Source organism: Selaginella moellendorffii, unplaced genomic scaffold (assembly GCF_000143415.4).
Source record: "Selaginella moellendorffii unplaced genomic scaffold, v1.0 SELMOscaffold_52, whole genome shotgun sequence".
Lineage (NCBI taxonomy): Eukaryota > Viridiplantae > Streptophyta > Lycopodiopsida > Selaginellales > Selaginellaceae > Selaginella > Selaginella moellendorffii.
Window position 1 is genome coordinate 747753 of NW_003314313.1, and position 26635 is coordinate 774387.

Below are 26635 nucleotides of genomic sequence, written 5' to 3' on the forward strand. Positions count from 1 at the left end.
TGTCCGAGTAGAGTCTATTGAACACTTAGGTCACGTACAAGTGGGACAACAATGGCGTTACAACTCCCATCATCATCCATATGCGGAATACAAAATGGATGACTTGGTGTTAGTCCGTTTTCCCCATCTTACGATATGTGGTTTATCTAAAGGGCTCCTTGCTAAATGGAAAGAACCGTATCAGATGTTGTGGCAAGTTTTTATGAGGTTTGGCATGATGTCTAACAGGCCAATCCTCTAGAGATTGTGCATGTGTAGTGGTTGAAATGCTTCATACAAAGGGATTAGGAGCAAATAATACCACATATAGATCTGCCAATGCCTCCTCCTAATGTTCCTCCAAATCCCAGCCCATCTACAAGAGAACCCTGATGGTTTTCCATTATTCCGAGAGAAGGGAATGATGTGAGGTCCAAGTGTACAGCTATGATGTTGTATATTAATATTAGTGTAATTGGATTTTGAGTTATCGAATTGGTTTCAATCTGGACCACTTACTCTTGTATATAAGCTAGAGTTTTTGGGCTAATTGATATGCATATTTTCTGTATTCCCTTTCCATATTCCAAGCACTCACACAATTAATTTTTAAATTCAAAAATTAAAACCAAAGCCCTCCTTTGAGCACACAATGTGCCACATCAACGAATAGGTTTGTGTAGGTCAACAGGTGGTCAATGTGCCATGTTGGGGATCATCCAATCCATCATACACTTCCGACCTGCCACAAAAAACTAAATTCTGCTTTTCAGAAATACACAGTTTAGGCCAAGTTTTGTTAGAAACTTTAACAAGATATTTTTGAGAGGCAAATTATTTAGGACCTATTCCCACCTACCATTAAATTAGCCCAATAAACTTCCATGAGCTTAATTTAGTTGATTAATCTAGGGAAAATTACAGAAACACCCCTAAAGATATTGTATTTACAAAAAGGTTCCCAGAAGTTTGAAAATTACAAAAATGCCCCTGTGAAGTTTGTGTATTTATTAATGCCTCTGCCATGTCTCTGTCGTCAATCTTCACGAACGATTCGAATGCCACCTTTCCGGTCTCCACATCTCTCCACGTCCGGCAAGCAGCCAGGAGTGTCCTCCAAGTGAGCGCACTCCTTCGTCGTCCACAGCCCGGTGAAAGACATCCAGGACCTTCTCGGCGTCGCCCTGGCGGCTGTATCCAGCTGCTAGAGCGTTCCATGCTATCAGATCTCGAGTTTGAGCTGCGTCAAACGTCTGCTGTGCGTCGTTCATACTTCCGGCTTTTCCAAACACGTCCACCATGCTGTTGGAGAGCACAATGTCTTTCTCGGCTCCATATCTGTATACTTCCCCAACAATGGCTTTAGTGACTTCCAGCGATCCCACAGAAGAGCTTCCCTTGAGCACGGGGACGAAGACTCGAGCATCTAGAGCACAGCAGGCCTGACCGAGTTTCAGTTTCATTCCCACAAAGAGCTCCAAAACTTTGTTTCCATCACCACATTCCGCGTACCCCGACATGAGCACTGTCCACGAGACTACATCAGGGTGTGGCATGCTGTCGAAAACTCGCTGGGCGTCCACCAGACTCCCACACTTGGCATACATCTCCATCAAACTGCTGTCCAAAACGAAGTCCCAGTGTCGAAGGAGTTTGGATGCCGGGCAATGGATAGCAATCCCTTTCTCCAGTGACGAAACTTTGACAGCCTTTCCATCCACCTGAGTGGCCTCTTCCCTTGCAGCGACGCGGATGCAAGCCTTGAGTGCTGCTGTGACAATGCTCGAAGACGTGAGCGCATGCCCCTCGCATATCATACGTTGGAACAGCTCTAGTGCCGTGTCTTCCTCTCCGCAATCGACACAGGCCAGAACCAGCGAAGTCCACGACATGACGTCGTGCGAGCACATCTGGTCGAAAACTCTTCGAGCATCCATCAGGCTTCCACTTCGCGCGTAAGCGTCGACTAAGGTGCTCGCCAAGATCACGTCCGTCTTAAAGTAGTTTCTCGAGTCTCCATGAAGAGCCAGTATTCTCTCCAAGCATTTCAGCTTGACCAGCTTTCCATCAACCTCCACGGCCCCTTCCTTGGTCGCCAAGCCGAGACAGGCCTTCGACACAGCAACTAAAGCCATAGCATCTGGAACGAGGCCACTGTTTTTCATCTGAGAAAACAAATCCAAAGCTACCTCTGCTTGGGAGTTATCCACGTATCCCAGCATGAGCACCGTCCACGACACCAGGCTGTGGCAAGGCATGCTCCTGAAAACTCTCTCAGCCTCCACCATGCTTCCACACTTGGCATACATGTCCACGAGAGTGTTCGACAAAAACTCGTCCCTCTCGTATCCTTTCTCCGCGGCCTGGATGTGAATCGCCATCCCCTTCTCCAGAGAATCCACTTTCACCATCTTCCCTTCAAAGCTTGTGGCTTCTTCTTTCGCTGCTAATCCAATGCAGGCCTTCAAACCTGCGACAAACGTCAAGGAATCCGCTGTAGTAGCGGACGCAAAGCTTTCCAGCGCCAGCTCTGCTTCTCCATTGTCTACGTATCCCACCAGTAGCGTGTTCCACGAGACCACATTGTGGCAAGGCATCCTGTCGAAAACTCCTCGGGCATCAGCCATGCTCCCACACTTCGCAAACATATCCACCAGAGCATTTCCCAGGAAAACATCCAGCACTCGTCTCGCTTGGCGATGGATTCCTCTCCCTTTTCCCAGAGTGCTAACTTTCACAGCCGTTCCATCCAAAGCTTCTCCCCACTTTTCTCTCCCAGCCAAATCGGAGCAAGCTTTCACTGCTGCGCCAAAGCATCGACCATCCGGCTTGATCTCTCCAGCTCCCATACTGCCAAAACCCTCGAGTGCTAGCTCACTCTCCCCGTTTGCTACGTACCCGAGCACTAGAACAGTCCACGAGATGACACTGTGCCGGGAGCTTCTATCGAAAACCATGCGTGCTTCCACCATTCTTCCACAGTATGCGTACATTTCCACCAGCGAGCTCGCTACGTGATCATCTTTGCCGCTTCTCTTAGCTCGAGAGTGGATTCTCATGCCTTGTTCCAGAGCTTCCAGCTTGATCATCTTCCCACCGATGAGTCTCGCTTCTTCTCTGACCGCTAGAGCAGAGCAAGCCTTGAGCGCTGCAAAGAATGTCCCGGAATCCGGTGCGCAACTTTGGCTTTCCATCCATGAGAAGGCTTCCAGAGCACGAGATTCTTCGCCATTCTCTGCGTGTCCCAAGATGAAAGTGTTCCAGGCCACTACATTGTGGCAAGGCATCCTGTCAAACACCCTCCTCGCCTCAACCAGGCTGCCACACCTCCCATACATGCCGATCAAGCTGCAAGAAACGTAGAGATTGGAGCAAACCCCGCTCTGGATGGCGCGATCGTGGAGCACCCTTCCCTTCTCTAAATCCTTGGAGCTCCCGCAGGATTTCAACCCCGAAAGGAGCTCCGCTGAGCACCCTGTGCTGTGACCCCGGCATTGTCCCAATCTGTGGCAGTACCTGTGGAGCGCGGGTCGAAGGAAATGCATCCATCCGTCGAGCGCCAAAAGAATCTTTGTCGAAGAACCCTGAAATTCCGAAGATCTTCCTTTAGGGCACTTTAGGGCTCCTTCCATCCTCTTCGCAAAGTAACACGAGGAATCGCAATGTCGGGAGACAAGGCTTTGAGTCCATGGGAATTTGATGTGGCGCGTTTTAGTTTCTTTTGATATACGAACCATTATTGAGAACTCAGTGATGTAAATGATACTATAGACTGTATTTTTTATTTCTTTTACATCGGAAAAATATCATTTTTCAAAACTGTCAGAAATTTTCTGTATGTGATCTACTGTTGTTGAGAACCAGGAACGACATCAAAAAACCTTATTGGGAATTTCTGGCAACTTCGTTTGGGCACATAGAATTTCCAAATGAAAACGATATAAACAAAAATTATATACACGATATATCATGTCTAAACGATGTAAATGATACTCTAGACTGTATTGTTTATTTTTTTACATCGGAAAAATATTATTTTTTAAAAACAGCCAAAAATTTTCTGTGTAGTAGTCAGTTACCATTGTTCACAGCCAAGAAAGATTTAATTTTTATCAGAAAACCACTTCCAAGTTCCAAGCTTCTAACAGTCTTTTTTCTGCTCTCCGAAAGCTGAAGCCAAACACCAAGCATGAAGAAGGTGCGCGTTTGCAAACGCCAAATTATGCTCCAAACGCGTTTGTCAGCTACAAACTTAAAAAACCTAAAAAAAAGAAAAGATTCTTAAAGCATCTTTTAAATATTCAGATATTCTATAGAATATTTTTTGCATTCACTCACCGTGACCCGGCCACGTGGCGAGATGCGGCCTTTATGCCACGTGGCTCATTTCGAATGGAGGTGGTAGTTTTGCTGCCACGTTGCCAAAGCACGGTAAGATGCACGTTTGGCTCACCAGCGCTACAAGAGCTGAGGATTGTACCAGGTTGATTACACACTGGCATGGGTGTATATTAGTGGGATTAAGCACCTGACGTGAACTTGTTTGTTTTGCTTGGAAGGTTTACGTCAATCATCTGTCAATCCCGGCGCTTACACATTCAAACTTGATAGGCCTTGTGTGTTTAAGCCAATCATGGCCAAGTTCATGTTGGACGTCTTGCCCAGCGAATCAAGCCTCCCAACTTAAAAAGGAACTTGTGATTTCTTGTCAAGTGTTTATTTCTCTGCTGGTTTGCTGGATTTGAAGATCAGTGCTGGTCATTTTGAAAGCGGCACTGGAGCAATGCAAGATATTCGTATCTAAGTACCTGAAGATCCCAAGCTCTCACCACAGATCTAGATGATAAGCAGCGCTGACCTGGATATATGTGCCACCTACCCGTCCATCCACATCAAACTCACAAACACGTCTCAAAAAGTAGTCAGTACTTTTGTTGTCAAGTTATGTTTATTAGGTCTACGGAGTCCAAACTTTGGAAAATATCTAGAGAATCGAATATAGACGTACCCGTTAGTCATGTCGGGCATGTCGCGACTCGAGTCTGTGACATATGGTGACATATATCAGATATGCGAGCGTGGCTGTGAGCGTATATCAATATATGTGGCGCACAGCCTTCGCTTGGGCCCAGTGTCACTATCAGGCCAGCCAAACTAGCGACTATAAAACCCACTTTGCATTCGTTTCTCTGCAGATCCAAGAAAATGTTTCGTCTTGTTCTCATCACTCTTCTTCTGCTCTTCCTAGTCGCAAGAAGTGCCGAGCAGAAGGATGATCTGGTTCGAACCATCAGCAGTGGCGGGGACAAAGTGACGGTGGACTTGAAGCCCTTCTCAATCCGCAGTCCCAACTTTGGCGTGCTAGTGCAGAATGACACTGGCAGCTTTCTCTCATACGACAACATCCCGCCTTCTCGTACGTACCTGGGTTCAGTAAGAGACCACCCCGGTGCCATGGCCACGGCCTTGCTCAAGGTCAACGGAACTCTGCTTTGTCGAATCAGCTTCGAGAACGGGGTGGAGTGGAGCAGCACCGGAGGCGAGGCCTCGGTGAGGGGAACCACGGGTTGGAACTCGAATCCCCAGTGGCCAACCAGCCTCGTTCCTGCTTCCAAATCCGACGCTGTACTCTTCGTAGCGGAAGTCGGAGTGGATGCTACTTACTTGTACTACCTTTCAACAGGTTCTAGCGTCGAGAACACAGTGAACATGGCAGAGTTCTCCATCCTGTCTGCGAATATGCCCTTCCTCCGAGATGCTTCCATTCTTCACACGATTGGGAAAGTGGTGATCCGTGCAAGTCAGTCCCAAGATCCATATGAAAACCCCAAGACCGGAGTCCTGCTCGACAGGGTGAAGAAACAATGGAGCGGTGCCATTGCTTCTGTGGTAGGGAACACTCACAAGCTCTGTTTGGTTGCCCATCCTCGGGCTAACGGAGGCCTGGCATGGGTAGCAACGGCGGCTAAGCCGGTGGGATACTCGGCCATCAGCGCTACTGCAAACGGAGATTTCACGGTCATCTGGCGGCACGAGGCTGGTCACAACTGGGGATCTAGCCACTACGAAGGTGGTGGACGGCCCGAGGGACCGACTATCATGTCCGACAACCAGCTCTCCCGTTTCTCGTCTTCCGAGCTTGCCAAGATCCTGCGCTACAAGTCTGGTGTTCCTCGCCTTGCAAGCAACATTACGGTTGCCCGTCCACCCCGTGCGAATATGGATGCGATCGACATCCCGCAGAATTGCACCTGTTGCACTTGCTTCATGAGCCTGGACGTTCTGGCCAACGATCTGGATGCCGACGTCAAATCACTCACGATCGCCTCGGTCCAGTCTCCTTCGGCTTTGGGTAGTGCCACTAGCATCTCAAACTCTAGCAGGAACCAGATTACTTACACGCCGTCTTTGGCAGCAGGATTGTTCCTCGACCATCTCAAGTACACTATCCAGAATTCCCTCTTGAGAAGCTCCACAGGATATGTAACCCTCCGTCCCGCTTCTCTCCTGGGCTGGTGGAAGATGGATGAGACGAGCGGCTCGAAAGTGCAAGATTCGTCTGGGCATGCAGCGAATGGGGAACTCAAAGGAGGATCCTGGAACAACGGCAATGGGCTTTCCTTTGGAGGTGCAGGGACGGTGTCACTCGGCGCAAGTCCCTCCATCAGAGGCAAGACATCCTTCTCCATCGCCTTGTGGATATATGTTACCAGTACTTCAGAACAAGTCATCATCCAGCAAAGGAGTCCACCGAGCAGCATCACAAGTGGCTCCGACGGAGGATATCAGCTCAGTCTGTTTGAAGGCAAGCCCCGGTTCTGGGTGTTTTCGGACTCCGGAGATCAATTCAGATTCTCTGCCTCAGCTGCCATCAACGACGGTGGATGGCACCACATCGTAGCCGTTCGTGATCAGGCCGAGGGCCAGATCTACATCGATGGCAAGCTATCGGCCTCTGCTAGCGGCGACATCAAGTATTTGGATGTAACTATCCCCGTGTTCATGGGTGCTGATGCGCGCGACAACACCTCATTCCTCACGGGTTCCTTGATGGGGGCAAAGATCTACAGCCGAGCTCTAGAACAGGAAGAGATCGGGTATCTCAGCACCTGGCCAGAAGCTCTCGTGGCATGGTGGAAGCTGGATGACAAGAGTGGAGTCTCTGCAAAGGATTCGTCCTGGAACGGAGCAACCGGGAGCATCGAGGGATCAACGACGTGGAATCCCGACGGCGGACTTACCTTCGACGGCGCTGGCAAGGTGGCGCTAGGAACAAAACCCTCTCTGTCTGGCAAGACATCCTTCTCCATCCATGCGTGGGTGAAGGTGCCCCCAAGTGCTGGTAAAATTTCACGAGCGATCATCATCCAGCAAAGGAGCCCGCAAAGCAGCACAACAAACGGTTTCAATGGCGAATACTTGCTCTACTTGGTCCATGGCAAGCCTCACTTCTTTGTGTATGGGAATTCTGCGACTCAGTTCGACTTCTCTGCGTCTTCTGCCATCAACGACGGCGAGTGGCACCACATTGTGGCCGTGCGTGATAACGGTGTGGGGCGGATCTACATTGACGGCGAGCTGTCAGCTTCTAAAAGTGGCACTGTGGTGAGGAGCTTGGATGCATCTATCCCGGTGTTTCTGGGTTGGGATTCTCGCTCGGGCAATTCCTTCTTCACAGGTTCCTTGAAAGGTGTCAAGATTTATAACCAGGCTGTGGCACCCAACTTTGAGGCCGAGCGTAACACCATGCTCCTGGCATCAGCATAAATACCATATATATGCTATGATATATTTTGAATATATATTAAATATATTGAATATTAAATATATCTAATAAATACTATAATATTTATATTTTATCATTCCTTCCAAAGGAACAGGAATTCACCCGCAATTTCTGATGCTTTTTGCCTCAGCGAAAACACTGTAATTTACTTGTTTGAAAGTATGGGAGTGAGGATTCGACAGAATCCGAGGTCCAAGCAATGCAGGTTTAGAGATTACTTCCCAAACGGCAAACGACTACTCTAGGTAAGTCAAATTTGAATTTTGACAAAAAGAAGCAAGAAATTCACGAGCTGAATGTGATCGGTTCAAGCAGGAAGAATATCCCTCAAACAAAGTGCAATTATTTTTAAAAAATATATAAAATGTCTTCTACTTTAGGGTTTTTCAGTGAAAATGCGCTCAAGATCCGGCTGGAAGGCTTCTGCAATGAATTGGTATGTATCCGATAATCGTTGGATTCGTCCGGTTCTTTTCTGATAATTTTTCTTCGTTTTTGGTACAGTTCAAGGTGGATTGAGTGAGAGCTCAATACGAGCTCAATACATTTTTGGTACGGTTCAATGCGAGTTCCTCTTCTGTTCAATCATACAAGGTTGTGATCAGGATGAACTGGACACCGACTAGATGCGCAAGTCTAAGGGTTCTAGTCGCCTACTGCTTCGTCCACATACCACGAATCAGGTGTGAACTAGATTTAGTTTGTAAATTGTGGATGAAGGTTTCGGAAATACTTTGCTACAGTAGTAAATCAGGTTTCTCAAGTTGGTCACACTGGACTAATTGGAGGAAGTGTTCCTCTGTTTGATGAGGTAATTGGATATCTTTTAATTTTCCAAGAATGTTGCAATTTGATATATAATCAAGCAGATTATACTGAATCTCGGTGCCATGAACTCAACCCTTTGCTTTTGATGAGGTAAACCTTCTTCGTTTTTTAGTTTTCTGTTATTAATTGATCTTCAGTCACTCATAATAGATCAGTATTGTCATCCATTGCCTACTGAATGAACTGTTCTATCTCCTCATCGAGATCACAAAGGCAGCGTTGTGTGCAGACGAAAGCTCACGCAATTCATTACAGCAGAAGCCCTAAATCCGTAAATAATCAGCACTTCCTTGGTTTTTTTCTGATAAGCTTTCCCTTACTAGGTGCAATTGATGAAGAACATGAAGAAGCTCTTGGATCCTAAAAGCATTCTCAACCCTTACAACGTTCTTGCGTAATAGTCAGGAACTTTCAGACAAATCTTCGACAAATTCTGAAAATACATTTTTCTAAAAATCGATTTAAAAACAAGCTCAAATTGTCCTGAATGTTACTTAAAAAACATTTAAGTTTTTGGTCGCACCAAAATGGCAGCAGGACTTTTCCGGCCGCACCAGCTGTGCAACAGGAAAAATCCTGCCGCACCTTCTAGCATCGACTTGGTGAGCGCATTCAGTGCCTTGGGCCGCACTCTTCTCCACCAGAATGAGAGGAGACACTCTTGATTGTTGATCCACTCACTAATTCCTCAACTCACCTGGATGATCGGTCGACGCCTCCTCTAAGCGCGAATACAAATGCACCGCCATAGCCAGGCTTCTAAAATTAGGGCCTACTTATGTCTAATTCCCTGTATTTCCGGTTAAGCAGGTTTTACGGTTCTATACTTGGAATAATGTCACCAGGTAGGAATAAACCTATTCCCAGGTTCGAATCCTGGCAACCCCCTAATTTTTTGTTTTAGTTTAGTTTAGCTGACTTCTCTCCAAGTCCGTGAATGCTTTTTGTTTAAATCGTATGAACGCTTTAAAATCGTATAGTTTATCAATATTAATTTAGGGCAAGAGGCATGAAAATTTGACTTTGGTTTTAAGTTAAGGTACTTGGCTGCTATGACGGCGTCCTTGTGAGTCTTAGAGCTGATAAAAGACAAGCCCATTCCAGTTCATCTGGCTGGTAAGGTATACTAAGCAGCAGAGCTTCAGCATCTCTCAAAGAACTCGCCCGCCCTAACAAATCGATCATGCAGCAATAATGTAGGCTTCAGCCCGTGATCAAACATCAGACTCACAAAGCAAGACCTACCAGCCTCCAGCTTCCCGATCCGGCTAAAGACAACAGAAAACATGTCTCGTCCGGCAACTTGCTAAAGGTTTCCATGGCGTGCCTGGGATACCCGTTCTGGGAATACCCAGCCAGAAGCAATGCCTTTCCGGGTCATCTGCAGCTGAAATGCCGATGCTTGAGTCATATCTCCGACTTGGACATAAGTGGCCAGCATCGCCGTCCATGACACAGAGCTCCACTCGGGCATCATTTCAAAGACGCGCTCCGATCCTTTGAGATCTCTACAGAAGCAGAACACACGAAATACGTCCCGCTGAGGCATCACACCGAAAATCTGACTAGCCTCGTCTGCGTGATCGTTCCGGGCATACAACATTAGCATCGAGTTCCACGACACCAGATCCCGCTGCGGGGATTCCTCGAACACCGCCATCGCCTCCTCCACGCAATTCATCATCCTGGTGTTCTACGCGGAAAGCATGACATTCCACGAAACCAGATCCCTCACCGGCAATTCGAAACGAAACATCTGTCTGTGGCTCTGTCCAGATGCCCATTCCGGGCATATCCAGAAAGCATCCAGGCGGCCAGGTTCCAGTTTGCCGCGAACTCTCTACCCGGCCGTCGTTGTCAGGCGGAGCAGTTAAACTGGGAACGTAGGCAACGTTCCATACGGACTCTTCTCGGTTCACGTTCCAACGAGGGACGTGCAAATGCCGAGCACGAGTGTCCAGATTGAAGGCCACTGGTCGGTCCAACAAGTGGAGAAAGAGCATGTTGTTAGCCCGTTTGCAAGGAAGCAGGTGATGGGGCTCCACGTTCCTGCACAAGCCTCTCACATCGATGCTGGACACAATCGTCCACTCCAGCTGCTGCTCATCAGCTTCTTCATCGGCCGCCTCCACGATGATTATCCACTTTGGAGCGAAGCAAGGCCTTGCGAAGGGCACACCACCAGCGTGTTTCCCCACAACCACAATGCCTGCTGCCATCAGCTTGGACCGGTACATGAACGGGTCCAGCCTGCCATACACCGATCCCGCATCATCCGAACCTCCTTCCGGCGGCAGTGGGGGCAACGACTTGAAATGCCAAAACGCCCATGCGTCCCTTGCCCGGCTGTAGCCCCTGATTGTGTAGCCCAAACTCAATGAGTCGCAACAGGAGGCGTATTGCGCGTATTGCACGTCCACCTGAAAAAACACCCGGTAATTCGTGGTGGTTCTGGTTCGTGGGGCACCTGCCATCCTCGTTGCCAGCTTTGTCCCAATCGGGTCGAAGGAAATTGTCGAAGAGCCCTAAAAACTGTCGACTTTGATGATCTAAGGCGGTCTAGTGGAGGACTTCCTCTTCTAAAGGGCTCGCAAAGATACCGCTAGCTCCCACCGATACCGAAACACCGTCCAGAGCCTCCACGCTTGCGCGGTATGTGGTAGCGTCATCGTCTACGTTTGTCACTCACCGGTGGATGATTCTCTTTCCTTTGAGCGAAGAGATCGCGATGGAGGGATAGTTGAGATTGCTGGAAGCCATTTGTCGTTGTGTGAAACAGATGGTTTCAAGTTCGTGAAAGTGGAGACGTTTCGTATTTCCTGCCTCAATCCACACAGAAAGTTCGTGAATTCGGGTGCCTTGGCATTGTAGACGAGGCCCGGATGAGCAGCCGCGTTTGGATTGATGTGGTCTCCACCGAAGGTGCCGGAGAGCAATGCTGCGTCTTTGATCGGCTCCCCAGAGTTATCAGTGACAAGAGAAAAGAATCGATTGTTTTCTTCTGGAAAGCACATAGTGTTACCTGTAGTTACGATTGCCGAATTGATAGCGGCTGGACTCCATTCGGGACGGTATGCCTTGAGCAGTGCAACGATCTCAGAGACATGCGGACAAGACATGGAAGTTCATAATACAATATTGCGTGTTGTTTGCGAAAGCGAGGTGGAGTTGCTGTGGGAGCATTATATGTGCCTGGTGGATCTGCTGGCTGGGGACGCTGCCAGGACGCCGAGGAGCTCGTGGAGAGGATGCCGTTCGAGCAGTGCGTCACGGGCTGGACGACGCTGCTGAGCGGGTGCCGGATGCATGGCGACGTGGAGCGGGCGGAGCGCGCCGCGGAGATGGTGGGTGAGCTCGAGCCGGCGCGCAGTCCATCCTCATGCTTGGAGCTCTCGCAGAGAAGGACTGGGACATGATGAGCTTGATCAAGCGACACCTCCAGTGAGGTGACGAGTTTCTTCTTTCTTCGAGGATTTAAAGCTTCCTTTTGTGGCATCGAGAAATCAGCCACTTGGGATGGAAAGCCATGGCTGCTACTGCTGCTGCTGCTCTGGGAGGCGAGATCTCGATGACCAACAAGACGAGGAGGAGGGAAATTTTTGCGGCTCGGTCATCAAATGCATCGCCCAAGTCGGGCAATCAGGCACTGTGCTGTTCGAAGGGCTCTCCAACTTACATTCAAGAGTTTGAGAGCCGGAGCAGCGCAGACGAGGTAACTCTTCCAGAGCTCGAGCGAGAGAACTTGACATTCCTTGTTTGTGCTGTTCCAGGTGAGAAGCGAGCGCCACGGTCGATCACGTCATCCGAAACGATCCCTCGCTCCTCCTCATGGTGGGCGATCTCACATACTCGGATCAATACATCACCAATGGCACTGGATCGCCCTGCTTTAGCTGTGCACTTCCAGACGCGCCAATCCGGGAGACTTATCATCCCCACTGGGATCACTAGGGGAGGTGAGAGAGAGAAAGACTATAAATCCGCAATCCAATCCCTGATTTCCTTGCTCCCAGATTCATGGAGGAGGTGCCAACCACGAGATCGAGCCCCAGGCATTGGGCAAAACATACAAGGCCAGGTTCTCGGTGCCTCCTGGATCGAATTCCAGCCTTTAGTTCTCGTTCGATGTCGGCGGCATCCACTTCCTGATGCTGGGAGGATCGCGTCAACAGGCTCCTCACGCCCTGGATCGTGGCATCCGCCGTGGTACAATAGCTACAGCTCCCACTACCGCGAGGTCGAGTGCATGCGTCTCGAAATGGAGGAGCTTCTCTACAATGCCGGCGTCGACATTGTCTTCAATGGCCATGTAAATCCCTCTCTCTTCTCGATCTCGACAGGAATCCTCGGTGTTCTTCCAGGTCCATGCCTTAGAACGAGAGTGGACACGGAGGACGCTGACGATCGCCCCAAGCCTGAGGACAACGTACCCCAATTCGGTGGAGTTTGTGCTCAAAACTTTGGCTCTGAGCCAGCGGCGAATCAATTCTGCTGGGACAGGCAGCCGGAATGGAGCGCGCTGCGAGATGGAAGCTTTGGTCACGGCCTATTGGAGGTAACCTCGAGAGTTCAACCTCTTGATTTTGCTCTTTTTCTCTTTAGGTGAAGAACAATACCCATGCCCTGTGGACGTGGTACCGCAACCAAGATGTGTATGGTGATAGTCACCTTGGAGACATTGTGAAATCACCGCAGTGCCGGAACTATCCTGCTTTCCAAGCTGACGAAAGATCGGGTGGAAACAGTGGAAGTCCCTCCAGGATCTTGGGAGCTCTAGCCATTTTGATGGCAACGCTTCTAGAATTTTGAAAGTGCAGAAGTTAATAAACATTAGCATATGAAAAGAATTATCGCGAGTGAATTCCAGTACAATTGGAGAGGGAAAAGCTAACTGGAAGTCTGGTTTCCAGCCATCCAGTCAAAACTGCCGCTTTGCATGTCGACGTGGCGGTTCTTCAGTGGTTGACATTTTCTCGGCAGCATATATACGATATCAACACAAACGCTGATCATATCATCGGTCTCTCTTTGATAGATTATCTTTGCAAGAGGAACTCTAGATCATGTCTCGCGCACTAAGTTTTTTCTTCTTCTTCCTCTTGGTGGCTGCTACTGTGACCTCTCGGCCAGTGAAGAATGAAACAGGTACGCCTGTTCTTCAATCTCGATTGAATATGCCTCGCTTGGATTTGATGATCTCTGTGTTTCTTTTGAAACATCATGGTCCATGTCTGCACTCGCTTGCATGTGTGTCTGTCCAAGCACGTAACCTGATTCATACGTGATTTAAACTTTTTGTCTTTTACAGTGATGGCTAAGATTGCTAATCAGCTGGATTGGTCGTCATTGTCCAATTCCACCCCAAAAATTGCCGAACCAGAGGTAAAATAATCCTGTATTTGAAGACAATATTCTTGACATGTATGATCGTGTGTTGTCAATCATCTTTGGTGATCAGGAGCAGCAAGCCCATGTTGACTACATTTATGATTTTAATCCTTGATGAAACGGCACATTAATAAGGAGGGATCATAGGCTTTAAAATTCTCATAATATACCTTTAATATAAATCGATTTGTCTTTGTAGTATTTTCATTATACAAATTGAAAAAAAGTTGTACAAGTAATATTTTCCAGTCTGTCTTAAAAGCCCCACAACTTCCGTGAGTAAGTTTTATTGATCAGACGTGCCAAACAAGGAGAGATCATGTGGGAGATCACTCAGTTATTCATCTTTCATCATATGGATATAGTTTGATCATCCAAAAGGATCTAGCAGCACTGGAGAACTCCCTCGACGTTCTGGATGCAATCGTCGAGGTTGCGAGTGGAAGAGACGAGAACGCCATCCCCGCGGTTGCAACGGGCAGCCACGTTGAGCCCATTGAAGCTGATGTTGATGCATCGTGAGGCAAAGTTGGATGAGCAGTCGAGGACACCATTGCTGCTGCCCACGCAATTGTTCACATCGATGGAGGCGTTCCTCCTTTCCATATTGGATGTGCTGCAAATGGCTCTCATCACGGTCGAATTCCTGTCGAAGGTGATATCAGTGCAGGATCGAGAAAACTGGCAAGCCTGTAAGAGTAAGATATCCAAATTGTGAGCTTCTTGCGGGACAATCGAATGAGAGTTTCTTACCTGGGTGATGGAGAGGGTCGAGACCAGCATACACAGGAAGAAAACCTCGCGAAATGCCATAATGAGATAGAACAAGAAATAACCAAGAAGAAAATGAGTAAACAACTTTAACTAGAGATGAGTTGAGCTCTGGAAAGGCCTTGTTTATATAGTCCTGGGAGCGACGCTTATCTTGACGACTCAGCAGTAAATGACTCCACATTGCGGCTTGAATGCAAAATTTCTACGTCGACTACATTGCTATACACGTAAATATTGAAATTTAGCTCAGTTTATGATTTTTCAACGTTCCAGCCAGCTATACACGGTGACATTTTTATGAGTTTGCGTGTTTCTTTTAATTTGCTAGACTATAAATGGGACCTTTTTGGGGCAAGACCGCTACGAAGAGACTCCAGGAGACATCGATTTCTACGTGCCCATAGATAGAATCGCGAAGATTATCCAGTGTGTCCACACTGCTGGTAGACGTAAAATCGAAAAGCACATAAATTCCTCCAAAGATGAAGGATACTTTATCTTTGCAAGCCATTTAGAAGATACCGGAGCCTCCACGCTTGTTGCTCGGTACGTGCTAGCGTCGTCGTCTACGTTTGTCACTCGCCGGTGGATGATCCTCTTTCCTTTGAGCGAAGAGATCGCGATGGAGGGATAGTTGAGATTGCTGCGTCGTCGTGTGGAATAGATGGTTTCAAGTTTGCGAAAGTGGAGACGTTTCGTATTTCCTGCCTCAATCCACACAGAAAGTCCGTGCATTCGGGCGCCTTGGCATCGTAGACGAGGCCCGGATGAGCAGCCGCGTTTGGATTGATGTGGTCTCCACCGAAGGTGCCGGAGAGCAATCCTGCGTCTTTGATCGGCTCCACAGAGTTATCAGTGAGAAAACCTGCTGCAAAACAAGAGAAAAGAATCGATTGTTTTCTTCTGGAAAGCACGTAGTGTTACCTGTAGTTACGATTGCCGAATGCGGCTGGACTCCGGTATGCCTTGTCAGAGACATGCGGACAAGACATGGAAGTTCATAATATTGCGTATTGTTTGCGAAAGGTCTCCCACCAAGAAAAGGAAACCATAATGCGTATTGTCACTCCCATTCCTTGGTGGGAGACAAGGCTTTGAGTCCATGGGAATTTGATGTGGCTCTTCTTGGTGCGTTTTATACACAAACTCTTCAGGTCTCACGTCAACCAAGTCTTTCTTCTCTCTATGGCAGCCAGAGATTATTCTCAGGAACCAAAGACGAGCTAAGCTCCGGCAGTGCACATTCTTATGTAACCTCTTGCTATCACTACATGCCCGGTTTGGGCACATTGACGAGGCGATCAAGGTCCTTCACTCGATTCAGGATCCCAATGTCTTCTCTTCGAAAATCCTGTTACGGGCCTTTTGCGATGACAATTGCGTTTCTGGGGAGGGAAAAACCTTTGATTCTTTACAGGAGAGGGTGGACTACGATGGTGATCGCATATGCCCGCATTGGGCATATTTTGCGGCAAAGTTTCTCTTCACGGGCCACGGCGCAACCAGGTGAAATGCCTCTCGTCCACCGCGAGGTCTTGTTCAACGGATGCTGTCCCAGGGACAAGTCAAATTAATCTCAGTTGCTACTCGAGTACGTACTGCCGCACAGGTCACGTCGCTGGTTGGAATTCATGGTTTCGTGCCTCGAGATCTTCCTTGGAGAGGAAGTTTTTCGATGAAAAGTTCATCCTGCTAAACCCCAAGACGTTGGAGCTCACGTTGGCGACTGAAAGTCTTGACATGAAACCACTGGTGGACTTGACCAGTTGACTCTAGCTCGATCAAAGGAAAGACACCGAAAGAGATCTGGACTGCCAGACGAACTAACAGAAGTAAGAAGCGAATGCTATCTCACAGGCATGGCAAGAAGCGTCTACTCGTTAAAGAAGTTTACGAATTGCTTAATTCCTGCTCGGCAGTGGACAAGGGCTGCGAGCTTCGTGCAGATTCATGGTGGCGTGGATGAAACTGCAGCACAGCACGAGGAGAAGCCAAAATAATGTTTGATTGCTAAAAAGGATCAAATCTCAAAAACACAATGCTAGAAGCATCAAATTCATGATCACGGGCATTCTTTTTGTATTGTGAAGAACATTGCTCTTTCAATTTGCTTAGGACCACAAACTGCAACTCAAGTCCGTCCACACGGAAGAGCCATCCAGCAGGCTGTCATCCGTCCAATTAAGTAGCTGGTAAGATGCTTCGTTTTGGACTAATTGAGAAAACTCTCCGTTTTCCCCTTTTTTCCCAGTGGTATTTAGGTCATGTTTAGGGTTCATCGTTGAAAGACATAATTGGGTTGGCCCCTTGGCCGGTCCGGTCCACTCTGCCCAGGTAGAACGCTTCGCACCTCTCTCCACCAAGTTCGTTTAGGTAGGGCTTTTCTTTGCGTTAGCAATAAGAGAGTAGATTTGCTGGGGACAAGAAAGCGAAGCTGCTTGCAACGAGCTAATCAACAATAAAAGAAGCCAGTGATAGTCAATACGTTCAAACAATTCAAAAAATCAAAGTCCTAAACAACGGGCCAAGGAACTCTCAACGTGAAGGGAAACTCACTGATGTGGACAACGCTGTGTGAATACGAACAAAACTAATGATCATTGAAAGTGAAGATACTTACTTAGTGCGCGAGACATGATCTAGAGTTCCTCTTGCAAAGAAAATCTATCAAAGAGAGACCGATGATATGATCAGCGTTTGTGTTGATATCGTATATATGCTGCCGAGAAAATGTCAACCACTGAAGAACCGCCACGTCGACATACAAAGCGGCAGTTTTGACTGGATGGCTGGAAACCAGACTTCCAGTTAGCTTTTCCCTCTCCAATTGTACTGGAATTCACTCGCGATAATTCTTTTCATATGCTAATGTTTATTAACTTCTGCACTTTCAAAATTCTAGAAGCGTTGCCATCAAAATGGCTAGAGCTCCCAAGATCCTGGAGGGACTTCCACTGTTTCCACCCGATCTTTCGTCAGCTTGGAAAGCAGGATAGTTCCGGCACTGCGGTGATTTCACAATGTCTCCAAGGTGACTATCACCATGCACATCTTGGTTGCGGTACCACGTCCACAGGGCATGGGTATTGTTCTTCACCTAAAGAGAAAAAGAGCAAAATCAAGAGGTTGAACTCTCGAGGTTACCTCCAATAGGCCGTGACCAAAGCTTCCGTCTCGCAGGGCCGCAGGGCGCTCCATTCCGGCTGCCTGTCCCAGCAGAATTGATTTGCCGCTGGCCCAGAGCCGAAGTTTTGAGCACAAACTCCACCGACGAGAGGCATTCCACCTGGTTGCGCGCGGCCCGTGAAGAGAAACTTTTCCGCGAAAGATGCCCAATCCGGGCATATGCGATCACCATCGTAGTCCAGGTCACCACGTCCCTCTCCTTCAGAGAATAAAAGGTTTTTCTCTCCTCAGAAACGCGACTGTCATCGCAAAAGGCCCCTAACAGGATTTTCAAGGAGAAGACATTGGAATTCTGGATCGAAACACCTTGACAATATGGCCAAATCGGGCAGCATTTGAGTTCTTATCGTCGTTGAGCAGCCTTCTTAATGACAAGAAATTAGAACAAATTGAAACACACTCAAACCTGAAGACGTTGTCCTCAGGCTTGGGGCATTTCCCCGGATCGTCAGCGTGCTCCGTGTCCACTCTCTTTATATTGCCGCCATCGCCCACCACGATGTAGAGCGCGGGTCCAGCTCGTAAGTGTAACTCTGTTCTTCCTCTCATAGGGATGGACCTGGAAGAACACCGAGGATTCCTGTCGAGATCGAGAAGAGAGAGGGATTTACATGGCCATTGAGGACAATGTCGACGCCCGCATTGTAGAGAAGCTCCTCCATTTCGAGACGCATGCACTCGACGTCGCGGTAGTGGGAGCGGTAGCTATTGTACCACAGGAGCCTGTTGACGCGATCCTCCCAGCATCAGGAAGTGGATGCCGCCGACATCAAACGAGTAATAAAGGCTGGAATTCGATCCAGGAGGCACCGAGAACCTGGCCTTGTACGTTTTGCCCAATGCCTGGGGCTCGATCTCGTGGTTGGCACCTCCTCCATGAATCTGGGAGCAAGGAAAACAGGGATTGGATTGCGGATTTATAGTCTTGCTTGTTAGCAGTGGAGAGACGCACACGAGGAGGAAGAACTCGCTGTATATTCAACTGTATATGGATGATACTTACTGCCACGTGGGCATAATCACATGCCACATCATCTCTACCTCTAACATTCTCATTCACGATCAAGCGGTTGATCCAAGTCTTAATCTAAGCCTGAATCATGCCTAGTTAGTCTAAGATGATGAGCATAGAGAGCTGGTGAGAAAATCATAAGAAAAACTCATCAATCAACCCAAAACTTGGTTCTTAGTCTTGAACTTGCTTGCACGCTCTTTGCTTTTTGCTATGGTTTCAATCTTGCCACTAGCATGTGGTCTTGGCTGTGAACTGCCATGCTCCCACTTCTACTGCTACCAGGCACTTGAATCTCCATAAGCGTCTTTCCCAATTGCTAGAAATTCCTGCAAAGAATTGTTATGCAATGTTCTTGAATCTTGTTTGATCCAATTTTTAATGTGGGTTGCTGAAATTTCTCAATCTCCCACTGGCTTTATGCTCTGCTTGCTACAGCTTGCTGCTCAGCACATCTGCACGGCCTGGTGCCTTGATGCAACACCTCAACCATCTAATGCATCTAACAAAAGCTTCAACATTGCAAAAAAAGATTGCAATCAGGAGGCTCATCCTCCTCCTCATCACTGGCCTCCTGGTCAGCAAGTGCCATGCCCAGGATCAAGGAGCCAACTGCTCTAATATCATGTTAGTAGCGGAGAGACGTGCACGAGGAGGAAGAACTTTCTCTCTGTACTCTCTATTGAACTGTATATGGATGGTACATATACATGAACTTACTGCCACGTGGGCATAATTACATGCTACATCATCTCTACCTCTAACATTGCCTCCCCTAGTGATCCCAGTGGGGATGATAAGTCTCCCAGATTGGCATGTCTGGAAATGCACAGCTACAGCAGGGCGATCCAGTGCCATTGGTGATGAATTGATCCGAGTATGTGAGATCGCCCACCATGAGGAGGAGTGAGGGATCGTTTCAGATGACGTGATCGACTGTGGCACTCGAGTTGTGAGTGAGTCCCAGATCATGGGAGCTCAAGATCTCCCTTCTCACCTAGAACAGCACAAACAAGCAATGTCAAGCTCGAGCTCGAGCTCTGGAAGAGTTACCTCGTCTGCGCTGCTCCGGCTCTCAAACTCTTGACTGTATGTTGGAGAGCTCTTCGAACAGCACAGTGCCTGATTGCCTGACTTGGGCGATGCATTTGATGGCCAAGCCGCGAAGACGTCCTCCTCCTCGTCTTGTTGGTCATCGAGATCTCGCCTACCAGAGCAGCAGCAGCAGCAGCAATAGTAGCCATGCCTTTGGCTAATTTCTCGATGCCACAAAAGGAAGTAATCCTCCTCGAAGACAGAAGAGAACTCTCAAACTCGGCGCGCTCCGCCCGCTCCACGTCGCCATGTATCCTGCACGCGTCATCCAGCCCGTGACGCACGGCTCGAACGGCATCCTCTCCACGAGCTTGGAGCCAGCCGCAGCGTCCCAGCAGATCCACCAGGCACATATAATGCTCCCACAGCAACTCCACCTCGCTTTGGCAAACAATAAGCGATATGGTATTATGAACTTCCATGTCTTGTCTGCATGACTCTGAGATCGTTGCACTCCTCAAGGGATACCGTCCTGAATGGAGTCCAGCCGCTATCAATTCGGCAATCGTAACTACAGGTAACACAATGTTCTTTCCAGAAGAAAACAATCGATTCTTTTCTCTTGGTTTGCAACAGGTTTTGTCACTGATAACTCTGGGGAGCCAATCAAAGACGCAGCATTGCTCTCCGGCACCTTCGGTGGAGACCACATCAATCCAAGCCTCGTCTACAATGCCAAGGCGCCCGAATTCACGGAGTTTCTGTGTGGATTGAGCCAGGAAATACGAAACGTCTCCACTTTCGCAAACTTGAAACCATCTGTTCCACACGACGACGCATGGCTTCCAGCAATCTCTCCATCGGGATCTCTTCGCTCAAAGGAAAGAGGATCATCCACTGGCGAGTGACAAACATAGACGACGACGCTACCATGTACCGAGCAAGTGGAGGCTCTGGACGGTGTTATCGTATCGGTGGGAGCTAGCGGTATCTTTGCGAGCCGTTTATGTCAAGCGAGTCCTTCGCTAGAGACAGTTGACAGTTTTTAGGGCTCTTCTGAATTTTAGGGTTCTTCGACAAAGATTCTTTTGGCGCTCGATGGATGGATGCATTCCCTTCGACCCGTACTGGGACAATGCCTGGGTCACAGCACAGATTGCTCAGTGGAGCTCCTTTTGGGGTTGAAATCCTGCGGGAGCTCCAAGGATTTAGAGAGGGGAAGGGTGCTCCACGATCCTACGTTTCTTGCAGCTTGATCGGCATGTATGGGAGGTGTGGCAGCTTGGTTGAGGTGAGGAGGTGTTTGACAGGATGCCTTGCCACAATGTAGTGGCCTGGAACGCTTTCATCTTGAGAATGGCGAAGAATCTCGTGCTCTGGAAGGCTTGTCATGGATGGAAAGCCAGGGTTGCAGACCGGATTCCGGGACATTCTTCGCAGCGATCGAGGCTTGCTCTGCTCTAGCGATCAGAGAAGAAGTGAGACTCATCGGTGTGAAGATGATCAAGCTGGAAGCTCTGGAACAAGGCATGAGAATCCACCCTTGAGCTAAGAGAAGTGGCAAAGATGATCACGTAGAGAGCTCGCTGGTGGAAATGTACGCATACTGTGGAAGAATGGTGGAAGCACGCATGGTTTTCGATAGAAGCTCCCGGCACAGTGTCATCTGGTGGACTGTTCTAGTGCTTGGGTACATTGCAAACGTGGAGAGTGAGCTAGCACTCGAGGTTTTTGGTAGCATTTGCAGATTTGGCTGGGAGAGAAAAGTGGGAGAAGCTTTGGATGGAACGGCTGTGAAAGTTAGCACTCTGGGAAAAAGGAGAGGAATCCATCGCTATATCAACCAAAAACCCAAGCTCAGGGGACTCCACTTTGAACCTAGGGCTGCATTGGAGCCATAGATTAAATCATGCACAGCATATAGTATATGCTAGCAGTTAGAACCACTAACCTTTCAAAGGGGGGAATCCAAATTGTGGATCCCTATCTCCATTCCATCATTTTTTTATCAATTCACAGCATTCTTTCACTTGTCCTTCTTCTCAGCCCTTGGGGATCGGGCCATTTTCTCTTTTTTTTTCTTTCTAACAATAGATTTCCAGCAAAGAGGAGTATCAACACCTCTTCATTTGGCAACCACGGCTTTTGAATTCCCCTTCAGGTTCACAAATTCTTCCGTTCTTTCTCCATTCTCTGTGCGCAGATAGCAAGAACGATCAAGCAATCTATCCAACTCGCTAAAATTCACTACCCAATTCGCCACCCAATTTGCCACCCAATTCGCCCAAATTCAACAAGCAAATGCCCCCACCAACCTGGATCAACGGCGTCCAAGTGGTCGCCGCCCAACGCAATAGAGGTAGACGCTTCCCAGAGGAGATCTTTGAAGAATCTGAAAGCTGTCTCTCAAGATCTCCGAGTCCAATCACCAACAAAGACCACCAACAGCCCTCTTTGACAAGAAACTCCAATCTACCAGCAACTTCATCAGCAAATGCCCTCAGTAGCTTCATTGGTGAACTCCATCTCCAAGCACAAGACCACCCACTCCAAGCTCGAGACATCAACCAGCACGCTTGACACAAACCGACACCACTGCCGAAATGAACCCATCTTCCATGCTGTTGTCGACCCAGCAATCCTAGTGTTCCAACACAATTCCAAATCCTGCGCCCACTCCAAACACTACACCAACGATGAACCCATCACTTTGTTACCCAATATTGGACAACTTGTCGAGGGACAACTTCACGACACACCACCGATTTTTCGACAACCCCTCCGACAAAGTCAGCAGCTCAACACTGAAACGACAATCTAAACTCGGTTCGAAATCAACACGTTCACTGCAACAACTCTCGCCAATCACGCCATTGCCCAATCCGGACTCGAACAACTCGACGACATTATCGAAGAAATCATTCCAGACAAACTCGAATATCCAAAACTCTTCATCGAACTCCATCTCGGCACCAACAAGTGGAAGACCAGTTTGCATACTGCACCAGCACACTCGACCCAACACAACTTGGCTGAACACAACCCAACCCAACATGCACCACCGTTGATATTTGCACTGAAAAGAAAGAACAAGCTCACAACAACTTTATCGACAATTGGCCCGCCAACAGTCTTCCCAAAGTTCAGCCCGAACTGCATGATTGACTGCAGACACGAATCTGACACTGACAACTAGTAGAAGAATGCATGTATCCAAAACCACGAAGAACATCCAGCAAGTCGGAAGAAGACCAACAATGACTTATCCGATGTTTAGATAGAGATTTGAAGAATTTAGAAATGAAGAGAAAGAAAGACCAAGAGAAGTTGAATCAAGTTGTTAGACCCTCCAAGAGAGAGAATTACATCCGACACGAATTATTACCGCAAGCTAACTCCGACGAACCAGTATTAGACATCCACGAAGAATACAACTACTACACAACACCACCGGACACACCACCGGCAGCACCCTCGACAGCACCCACTGAAGTGCCCGAGCCTGAATCAATACCCTCGACAGCACCCACCTAAGTGCCCGAGCCTGAATCAACACCCTCAACGGCACCCACCAAAGTGCCTGAGCCCAACCAAACATTCGAGCAGTTGACATAGACTATGCCCGAGCAACAAAACATTTTTCAAGCAGCATACAACCACTTCAAAGGTACATTCACCAACCCCATCTACAGTGACAATGAACGACCAAGTTTCCCGCCCAGCTTCACAGACTTCACCAGATCAGCACCCTTTTCGCCATACCGACCGATCTTCACAACACCAATATATCCCACATTTGCTTCCAACATCTACCGAAGCCCGCTATCAGCAAGACCTTTCGAACATGGTTTCGACTTCAACACGCCGACGAGACAACAACTCGACTTCACCAATTACAGTTGCACTCCGATATACCCAGTCAACAGCAGTAAAGACGAACAACCCGAATCGTCCAATAGTCAAGCACTTGATGTCAACAACTCACACCGAACTGCTGAACAGCTACAATCATCCAACAACAATGAGATCGACGAACCAATCATCGACGACAACAATCTTCCACAGCAATCACAGTCACCACACAACTATATGTTCAAAGAACTCTTTAACAATTTAAAAGAACAACCACAACCAACACAACATAACTCCGACAAGTATGTCGACAACAAGTTCGAGCACCATCTTCCGAAAATCAACACCGGCAAGCAACCCGATACCGACGACGATGTCAACGACACACCCGAAAACAGTCCCAACACAGAAGAACAAACAGAGAAGAGTCCACTTAAAAACAACAACAATTCACCACCTTCCTCTTACACCAACTTTGCCGTCAACCCGACAACCCCTTGCTACAAATCACCTTAGGACTCCATAGTGACAACCTGACAAAACAACCTTGACAATACCGACATTACTACCAACAGCAAATGGCAGTCACTACCGCTGTTGCCAACATACCTGTCGGAAGATATGTCTCCTATCCACTATTTCATGGTCTGAAGTCAGAAGATGCCGAGAAACATGTTGAACAGTTCCAAGAAGCAATTCGAATCAATGGCCAGACGACCGAACTTCCATACTACTTCCGATGTACCCTTCGAAAGAGAGCCAACAAATGGGCTCAAATGCTTCCTCAAAATACAAGTTTCGACGACCTCACACTCAAGCTCGTAGACCGATTCAAGTCTTCCCTCACTCAAAGCCAACGACTTCACAAGATCCAAAAACTCAAGCAGAAGTCTAGTCAATCCATCGATGACTACACTCAAACCTTCACTCGACATGCCAGCAAATGTGGCAACAGTGCCACCGAAACATTACTTTACCAATGGTACATGCAAGGCCTCTGACGATCCCTCTGAGAAGTGGCAACACACATCAACGTTGCCACTTACCTCGAACTCACAAGAGCCCTTCAAGATGTTCAAGCTCGACGAATGACAGCACAAGTAGATCACACAGATAACTCAGATTCTGATAGCAGTTCCAATGACGACTCCAACGATGAACTCAGAGAGAGCACCAAGTCAAAAATTCAGAAACTCAGGAAAACAATCAACAAGCTCAATGGAAAAGCCAAGGCCGACATCAAAGAATTTCGATCTGGAATTTGGTGTACTAAGTGCAAGAACGAAGGACATCCGGCAAGTGACTGCAAGCTCCAAATCTCCAAATGCCAGATCTGTACCAAAGAAGGTCATGACGCAAAGACTTGCAGATTTCGAAATTCTCCAGAAGTTCGACAAGTCTCGAACTATCCCCGACAGCAGTTTCGACAACCATATCCAAATCAATACTTCGGCAATTACCAGCCACCACCTCTGACAAACTGGAGACCACCGAGAAACAACTTCCAACACCAGAGTCGACAATGGAATGATCAACCTCGCTAAACAACTACAACGATCGACAATACCCGCTGAACCAGAACTACCCGGCAAACCGCAACAACTACAACCAAGGATACCAACAATACCCAAGATACTAGAACTGAAGATACCAAGGCCAAGGTTATCAAGACCAGGGCTACCAAGGCAACTACAACAATCGACCATGGCAACCTTGACTTCAAAACCAAGGCAGTCCGCCAAGACTTGGTCCGCCGCCTCCTCGACAACAAGATCAGAACCAGCAGCAACCACCAATAACAAGGATGGTCGAGACCGACGAACTACCTTATGCCAACAATGACGACTCAGATCCTCAAGTCATGGCAGTACAAACCCGAGCACAAATTCGAGCAGAAAAACAACAACAACCGGACAGAGATTCCGGAGATAGTGAAGAGAAAGGCCCTGAGAGCCTGACAAAACTCCGGGAATGGAAAAAGAAGCAGAAGTTAGCCACCAAGATACAACGGCAACTCGCTCTACAACCACCTGAATTAGTGATTTTAGACTCCGACAATGAAGCTCAACCATCACCAGCTCGACAACAATGCCAAGACTCAATACCAGAAAACTGATAGACAAATCGTCCAACATCGACACTGACACCAGAACACAATTTGGCAAACTTCGACAAAATCTAAGAAGTAGCAGAGACTATCCTCAACCAAAATATTCAGATCACCATTGGTCAACTGCTGAAGATTGCACCCTACCTCACCAAACAGCTCACCGATCTGACATCTGCACCGACCAACACTTTGACAGACTCGTCCACACTCAACTCGACACAGACAACTGTTGACATATTTCAAACTAAGATTCAACCAGGGGATTGTGACAATGATGTTCTAACAATTGACCTATGACTCGACAAACACCTTGTTCGAGGAGCCATAATTGACAGCGGCTCCAGTGTTAATATTATTGAAGAAAGTCTTGTTCACAACTCAACATCGGCCCAGTCCACCCAGCACCTTTCAATGTCCGAATGGCCAACCACCGATCTGTTCAACCCAAAGGCATCATCCGAAAAGTCAACACCACCATTCAAGGCGTCGAAATACCAGTCAACTATGTCGTCCTCAAACTACCGGAGCAGACTGATGGATACTCAATTCTCCTCGGTCGACCTTGGCTCCGAACTGCCCAAGTTTATCAAGATTGGCCCAATGACAATCTTATCCTTCGAGGACCAGACGGACCGACAACCATGTCGACAAAAGCGACCAAATCGTTGTCCAGCCACAACCGACC

At 48.0% G+C, this 26635-nt stretch overlaps 2 protein-coding genes, 1 long non-coding RNA gene and 1 pseudogene across 4 annotated transcripts; 1 reads left to right on the top strand and 3 right to left on the bottom strand.

The window, feature by feature from the left end:
* Nucleotides 1-663: 663 nt before the first annotated feature.
* LOC112350628 (pentatricopeptide repeat-containing protein At5g27110-like) lies at nt 664-4998 on the bottom strand. Its single transcript, XM_024687114.1, has 4 exons — nt 4988-4998; nt 4788-4854; nt 1045-3563; nt 664-721 (listed from the first exon to the last, which is right to left on the bottom strand). The coding sequence occupies exons 1-4, from the start codon at nt 4996-4998 to the stop codon at nt 664-666; spliced, it is 2655 nt and encodes an 884-aa protein (XP_024542882.1).
* Nucleotides 4999-8165: 3167 nt separating this feature from the next.
* Nucleotides 8166-8645, top strand: LOC112350659. 2 transcript variants are annotated; one of them, XR_002993840.1, is made up of 3 exons: nt 8166-8201; nt 8270-8448; nt 8509-8645. It is a non-coding gene; the product is annotated as an uncharacterized LOC112350659 (long non-coding RNA). The 2 variants fall into 2 exon arrangements; XR_002993839.1 differs by having other exon boundaries at nt 8270-8645.
* A 5551-nt stretch (nt 8646-14196) lies between these two features.
* LOC9635228 lies at nt 14197-14833 on the bottom strand. Its single transcript, XM_002982150.2, has 2 exons — nt 14735-14833; nt 14197-14671 (listed from the first exon to the last, which is right to left on the bottom strand). Exons 1-2 carry the CDS (start codon nt 14792-14794, stop codon nt 14366-14368), a joined length of 366 nt encoding a protein of 121 aa, XP_002982196.1. The 5' UTR covers nt 14795-14833; the 3' UTR covers nt 14197-14365.
* Nucleotides 14834-17645: 2812 nt separating this feature from the next.
* LOC9635639 lies at nt 17646-19926 on the bottom strand (annotated as a pseudogene).
* Nucleotides 19927-26635: the final 6709 nt, after the last annotated feature.

Coding starts and splice junctions, on each gene's coding strand:
- LOC112350628 (XM_024687114.1), bottom strand. Junction 3,564..4,787: donor TGAGAGCTTGGGATCTTCAG/GTACTTAGATAC, acceptor TCGGAATTTCAG/GGTTCTTCGACAAAGATTCT. Junction 722..1,044: donor GAGATGTGGAGACCGGAAAG/GTGGCATTCGAA, acceptor TTTTTGTGGCAG/GTCGGAAGTGTATGATGGAT.
- LOC9635228 (XM_002982150.2), bottom strand. CDS start 14,794: ATGGCATTTCGCGAGGTTTTCTTCCTGTGTATGCTGGTCTCGACCCTC. Junction 14,672..14,734: donor CGACCCTCTCCATCACCCAG/GTAAGAAACTCT, acceptor TTACTCTTACAG/GCTTGCCAGTTTTCTCGATC.